The 7,113-nt window shown below is 35.5% G+C and overlaps 1 protein-coding gene across 2 annotated transcripts; it reads left to right on the forward strand.

Annotated features, from left to right (window-relative positions):
• Positions 1-727: 727 nt before the first annotated feature.
• On the forward strand, positions 728-6,214 carry LOC137808145 (uncharacterized). 2 transcript variants are annotated; one of them, XM_068609108.1, is made up of 4 exons: positions 728-1,055; positions 4,640-4,730; positions 5,114-5,216; positions 5,306-6,214. In XM_068609108.1, the coding sequence occupies exons 1-4, from the start codon at positions 854-856 to the stop codon at positions 5,987-5,989; spliced, it is 1,080 nt and encodes a 359-aa protein (XP_068465209.1). In that variant the 5' UTR covers positions 728-853; the 3' UTR covers positions 5,990-6,214. The 2 variants fall into 2 exon arrangements, with proteins under 2 accessions (XP_068465209.1, XP_068465210.1); XM_068609109.1 differs by having other exon boundaries at positions 5,117-5,216.
• The last annotated feature ends 899 nt before the right edge of the window (positions 6,215-7,113 follow it).

Consider the following 7,113-nt stretch of genomic DNA (forward strand, 5'->3'; position numbering starts at 1 on the left):
TCATCCTCAGTCACATGACATTACATAATTTTTTCTCTCATAAATAAAAATATCAAATGTTATCAGGGTGATAAATGATGCCAAAAATTAAAAAGGAAAGGAAGAGATAGATAAAAAAAATGGGGAATTAAATGCAAGTATGAAAAAATTATGAGGTTTTTAACATTTTTATATAAATGAGAAATGTAATAAAAGTTTAAGGGTAAACTTTACGGTGATGGTGATGCACCAACTAACTCTGTAAGGTTGTTTCACCACACTTAGTCATTCATGTTAGTGATAGGGTGCAGGTTGAAAATTATTAGCTGCAGGAAGCAATTGCCAAAAAAGTGCCCTGTAGAAAACTTGAAGTGGATCAAGCCCAATGGGCTGTTTCTTCCTGCTCCTCCATAACTTCTTTTAACACTCATATTTTTAAAATACCAAATATATGTTTTATTCTATTGCTTTTTTTTATGTTGAGATGAGTAATTTAGAAAAACTTCAAATTATAAAATCCAAAAGATATTTCTGATTAGAAGTTATAATATAAAATACAGATTTCAAAATAGATTTTCGAATTACAAAATTCAAAAAGTATTAATATATTCTTTTAAAATAAAATATCTTTTCACCTGAAGTATAGGTGCAATAGAAGGTACGAGGTGCAGGAAGAATTTGCAAGCCCAATGATGCGAGTGGCCCAGAACCGAAATCATTCCCAAAAATAAGAAGTGCCTCAGCTTCCCCTTTGTTCCCTTCGCCATTTGTTTTTAACTTTTTATTATTCAGTTCTGTTTCAGGCTTCCAATTTTCATTTTCAATTTCAAATTCGCGCGAAGAAGAAAGGTGAAGGTGGGTGTTACCGTATTCTATGGCGGCACCCAACAGCAACAACAACGTGACGCCGAAACCCGGAACCCTAGGCGTTGGTGTAGCCCCTACTCCGCCCAAGTCCCAACGCGGCCACAACAAGCCCAAGTGCAAACAGTGTGGCAATGTCGCTCGTTCAAGGTGTCCCTATGAGTGTTGCAAGAGATGCTGTTCTAGAAATCAAAATCCCTGCCACATCCATGGTCCGTTCTATTTCTCTCTCTAATTACATACACACAACGCAAACTTTTTAGCTTTTCTTGGCTACCCTAAATTGTCACTATCTCTCTCTCTGTGTTGCATTGGCTGTCTATGATAAATATATTGATTTAACGGGCTCTAACTTTGCGTTTTGTTGTTGTATGTTATGATCTCACCTCTAAGCTATTTGTTAAATAAGGCGAGAAGCACTGTAGTTAAGGGGGTAAGAATATGTTGTTTGCTTATCATTTCATTTAGTTCAGAAAAATTAGGGTTTTGTTTTTCCCTGTTTTAGTACTTCCCCGCTGTTTAGCCCCTCTGATTTGCTTTACTCTTTATTTCGTTTGGTTCTTTGTTGTAGTTCTTGCTATTGTTGACTTGTTATAGTTATGCACGCCTTAGATTAATAATGATCATGCCATTAAGCTATGAATTCAGTGTTATTTATAAAACTGACTTCAGTTTTGTACTTTTATGTTATTTGTGCTGTATCCAAGGTATTAAATTGCTGTTGTGGTTTTGCCATGATCCTCAACATTGCCAAAATTGTAGGCAAAAGTGGCTGCAATTGCGGTTGTGGTGAGCCCCAAAACGTTGATGCACGTTGGCACACTTAGCTTATGTTTGGAAAGATGTCTCTAACGCTAATTATCAATCTTTGATAGTGGTGTAGTTGTCAATCATGTGTGATAGCACTGCAGGCTAATGGAGTGGAGTGACACCCTGCTACTCCTCATAGAGCTGTTGTCGAGAGTAACTGGCCTTTTGTGGCACTTTTTGCGATATTTTGTGGCCAAAGAGGCGTTGATTTTCCTTGTAGTTTTCTAGTGAGGTAGAGGTGGTCTGCAGTTTGGAGCGAGGCAACCTCTATGGCTCTTGGTTCCTTAACCAAGATTTGGGGTTCGATTCCCCGCATGGGCAAGGAGTCATGACTAGAGAGACCACTTTACCTATTAATTGTTATATAGTTGTGAAGGTGAATTAGTTGGGTGCTAAATAGAAGCCTCTAATACCCTCTGATTACCAAAAAAAAGTTTTTTTCTGTCCTAGTTTAGGTTTTAGAAGCCACTGATAGGTTTCCTTTTTCTGAGAGAAAATGGAGTGAGGATGGGGTGGCTGATGGGGGAAAGTGGCTTGGTCTTTTTCTTTCTTGGATGGGCGTTGGTGTTGGGCCTGCATCCAAATTGGACCACAATCCAACCAAAATTGTCTGTGTAGGTTGTGGCTTTGTTTTTTTTATTAATTGCGTATTATACAATTATGATTTGTGCAATTGACAATATGATTTGTACAATATAATTCAAGTGACTGTTGATGCAAATTGGATGCTGACTTGTTTTGGTGCTTCAGTCACTGCTAAATCGTAGGAATCATGGTTTTGAGGCTGAATTGCATTATTCTACCACAACTGAGTCAGGTCATGTGTGATTTGATGCTGAAAACCCTAATTAGTAGAAAAGAGAGGGAATTGGCTGGTTCTTTCCTAGTTTCCCACTGATCAGACCCAGGGTACCCCATTCTTCATATGTGACTCTTGCCTCTTTATGCTCTATTCTTTTTTGTTCCCCTATTGTGCTCTGTGCGTTTCTCTTTTTTTCCACAATATTTTACTATGAGTTCTGATCTCATTATGCCACTATACTATATGTGTGTTTTGAGAAATATGTTTTTACTTTTGGTATGTTTCTTAATGATAAAATGCCCCTAATTTTGTGCTTTTATGTCTTTGTTAGCTGTATACGCATCTTTATTTTATTATGGATAATACATTTTACAATTCATGATACAGTTCAGTTTCTGAATCAGAAAATTGCACATGAATGGTTAGCAATAAATGCCCTCTTAATTTTGAAGCAAGATTACCTTATAGCTATGAAGCATGAATACTCTTAAATGGTCTCTGTACCTGTACCCGTATTAGGTACTGGTAGTCATTGGGTAATGGCTACACACATTATACACAATACTAGAGTTGGAAGTAGACCGAACTGGGCCAAGTTTTGGTAGTCTTGAGTTTGGCATCCTTTTAATAAAAGGTTTGGGCCTGGTCTATTTACCTGTCATAGGCCTTTTCTAAAGGCTTAACCCGGCTTACATGAAAGCCTAGTTTGACATAAAAGCATATTTGAAAATTTCTTTTGTTATAAGGTCTTTAAAAGGCTAGTAGGCTTAATGTATTGTTGGCCTAAATATGTCTATTAGTAATTACAATTTTCTTATATTATTTATGTAATATACCCATTGTGTGTATATGTTATATATAATAGAACATAATAAATTACTTGTTTAAAAACGTGTTTTGTATTAAGGCCCTTAAAAAAGGTATAAACTTATCTTTGAGTAATCTTATAATTTTGACTTTTTATGTGGGTATGCTTAACAATTAAAGATAAATAATATATGATTTTAATAATTACAACCAATTTAATATAATAATACTAACAATTTTTATATTTACTTAAATAGGCTGATCTGTTAGGTTTACTGTTTTTTTAATGGCCTAAGGTCTGTTCACACTTCACACTGTTTTTTTTTTCAATGTTCACTGTTATGTTCATAAGTTTCTGTTCAATATATAGTTTCAATACTCTCAGATTTTCCTTTATTTATTTTTTACTAATTGTAAAATATGAATCTCTTTAATTTCTTGTAATTTTAAAGTTTCAAACATTTTTATATCTTTAATACGTAGTTTTTTTTTCTTGTATTTTTATATCTATATTATATAGTTTTTATATCTTGTACCTTATAATTTTGCTTCAGTAGCTATCCTGGTATTTGCTATTCCACTGTAGCATTTTCGAGGTTTTCTTTTACACACTGGTCTCTCATAACCTTGAGGGAACTTTGCCACAAAAGCTAGCCAATATTATGAAAATATACCTGGCCGAGTGTGTCTGTTATTCCCCTATAACATTTTCAAGGCTTCCTCTTTCATTCTATCTGATAACAATCTTGGTAGAACTAAAATTGTGATATCTCTCTGTATAATACATAATTTTGTCTCGAAACGTTGTGTTGAGAGTTCTTATCATAATTTTAGTGTAACTTGTAGCCGTGCAAGTTAATAACCTTTTTTTTTTCTATCTCTCTTCATGTTCCTGTGCCAATGTGTATACCCACATTCAGATTTGGTGGAGGAATGTAAATAATGTTTAAAAATGCACGTGTTCTGAAAATCTACAGTTGGGTTCAGAGTTCTTATGATAATTTCAGTGTAACTTGTTGAGGTGCTAGTTGACCCCCTTTGTGTGTTTCCTTGTTTAGAAATTGTATTGTACCTCTGTTCCTGTATCAATTCCAGTACTCACATGTGTTCATACTACACAGCTTTAGTGGGGCTGTACCCTTAATAAGAATTAGTGAGGGGAGTTGGTTACGTATACATTGTTTACCTACTAGTAGCAGTAAAAATAAGAAGTGAAATAAGAAAATCATTAAAAAAAGATGAGTGTTTGTTCTGTCAATCAATCTATTCCCAAGATTGAAATTTTCTGATGATAAGTTTCATATTTCCCATAATATAAGATCCTAACAGATTTTTACACTCCTGATCCTTCACTCTGATGTCTTATGCTGAATGCAGTGTTAAAAGCTAATTCGACGTTTCCGGATAAGACACCCTCATCTGGTACCTCTCCACTTGATCACCAACCCTTAGAACCACCTCAATCAACGTAAGTTATAAGCACCAGCACCCTACACGTGCATTGCATAAGTTTTTTTAGTTTATGTTTTAAACATGTTGTGCTTCACTGGAAATGTCTAATTTATTTGAAAAATAAAGGTAAGTTCTTTACTCTTTTTTTCCTCTTTTGAAAGCCAGGCTGGACTAAATAGTGCGCTTACAATTTTCTGATATTTTACCTCACACGAATGGCTCAATATTTTGTGTTCCTTTTTTGCATTATCCGGTTATATGTTATCACTTTCTTAATGCAGTACTTTTCTTGAACTTCCAGTGACTTGTTAATTCAATTATACAATCAGCGCTTAAAGCTTCTTTCAAATTCTTCTATTTCCCCCTGAGCAGAGGATTTTATTTTGCCTTTTATTTCAGAAGTGCAGGAAGAGTTGCATCACTTCGACAACTTTCTAATAGTTTTGCTCAGTTCAATAATTTACACCTTTCACTTCGTTCGAAGAAGCCATTGACTAGAAAGGTTTACCATACTTAACAATGCTTGGTTTAAGTGTATTACAGTTTTGGTGACCTGTATGTTGTGTGAAAGTAATATCATTGTGATTACAGGATGCTGCAGCTATTAACGAATGGAGATTTGCCAAGTTAAAGGAATACAAGGAACGGAGTGTTGAAGTGGAAAATGAAGCTTTTGACCGATACATGCAGAATGTGGATTTACTGGAAGAAGTATTAGCTGTGAAGACGTTGGATACCGATGTATCCTCTGCATCGGAGTCTAATCCTAGTCCAGCAGAAAGCAATGAGACAATGATCCCTGGGTTAAAATTGCAGCTAAGATCAAGCTCTATGAGAAGTGATGGTTTGAGAACGAGAATACAAGAAATTGTAGATGAGGGATTAAAGAAGCTTGAGAGAAGTTCTGTAGATGGTGACATGAATGAATCAATTGATGATGAAGGTAATAAAGCTTCAAAAAGGGGAAAGGGGACGGAAAGGTTATCAGCTATAAGTGATCTTATGGATAAAATTAATAAAGCCCGAAGTGAGGAGGATTTAAAGTCGTACTTGGAGATGAAGTCCCAACTCTTCAATTTGGACGAAGGCTCTTGCGTGATAGATCTTAAAGACAATGAAATTATTGAGAATCAAACTGCTGAAAGTGAGACGGTACCAGCAAAAGAATTGGATTATTCTTTACCCAAATTTGTTACCACCGCAGAAATTGATCAAGAAACTCTCAACACCATAGACAAACACTTTTCTTCCCTAGAGGATGTAGAGCAGTTATGAGGCTAGATTTCTTAAACGTTGAGATTTACCTTGAAAGAAACAAATATAAATGTTGTGTTCTAGGAAAAGGCTCTCTAATTAGAATTAAGCGTCAAATGCAAGTAAGAAATGTTTTAAAAGTTAATCTGGACACTTAACCGGTTGAAGTGACATTATATTCAGTTTCAGCATTATTCATATCAATTGCGTTTCTGATTAATCAAATCATGACTTTAGCTCTCTCAACTTAGTCTTTGTTAACTTCTAATTCCATAGACATCGGCTACAATGTTATCGACTAAAGTAATTGAACAAATGAGTAGTTTTCACTATTGCTATTCCAATATCCTTATTTATTTCTACCCTACTTTCTGACGCTGTCGAAACATTGTCACGATGCAGCTGTCTCATTTTATTTGGCAAAATCCTGTTCATATTTCGGTATTTTAGCCTTGTTAATGTCGTTACAGGGCGATATCCTTTTACAATAAATCGAATATTGTCACTGATGTTATGATGGGATGTTATAGGCTAAAAGGACCATGAACCATCAACTCTCTTTATGGCATATTACTGTCGGCAAATTATCTAAGATATTAGAAATTGAGAGATAGCAGTGCTCATCGTTTTCAAGTAGCATTCCAAGTTTATGTTGTCCTGTAGTTAGTTGCAGAGTTTGAGTAGAAAGCACAAACATCTGGGTGGGTGGGTAAATAGGGTGATTGTGGTTATAGGAGCGAGGGATTGAAGTATTGGAGGAGTTGAGGTGCAGTAATTTCCACCAGTCAATACTCAAAGGATTCTCTGAAATCTGACTAGTCTGATTTTGACTTTTGAAGGGAATAAGATAAAGCTGCATAATAGCTTACATTGGTTAGGGCTGCCACATTGTGCGAAGATAGTGGGTCAATAGCTTAAAGCTAAGAAGGTGATCAAAAGCATGCCGTACATATTCCTGCCCCTATGGCTATGGATGTTTTCCTCTGTTCACCACCTTAGAAGTGAAGAAACCATTGAGAATATGTGCTCTTGCCCCTTCAATAATTAATGTTCAGGGCAACCGACAAAAGAAGGGCGAACTCTTTAGTTTTTGGGATATCATTTATTTGTGGTAAAACATTGAAACAACATATACCTAATTACCA

This window comes from Phaseolus vulgaris, chromosome 3 (assembly GCF_000499845.2).
Source record: "Phaseolus vulgaris cultivar G19833 chromosome 3, P. vulgaris v2.0, whole genome shotgun sequence".
Classification (NCBI taxonomy): Eukaryota; Viridiplantae; Streptophyta; class Magnoliopsida; order Fabales; family Fabaceae; genus Phaseolus; species Phaseolus vulgaris.

Excerpts from the sequence above, each read along its gene's own strand:
- LOC137808145 (XM_068609108.1), top strand. The coding sequence starts at position 854 with ATGGCGGCACCCAACAGCAACAACAACGTGACGCCGAAACCCGGAACC. Across the intron at positions 1,056-4,639 it reads AAATCCCTGCCACATCCATG|TGTTAAAAGCTAATTCGACG; the intron begins GTCCGTTCTATT and ends TGCTGAATGCAG. Across the intron at positions 4,731-5,113 it reads TTAGAACCACCTCAATCAAC|AAGTGCAGGAAGAGTTGCAT; the intron begins GTAAGTTATAAG and ends CTTTTATTTCAG.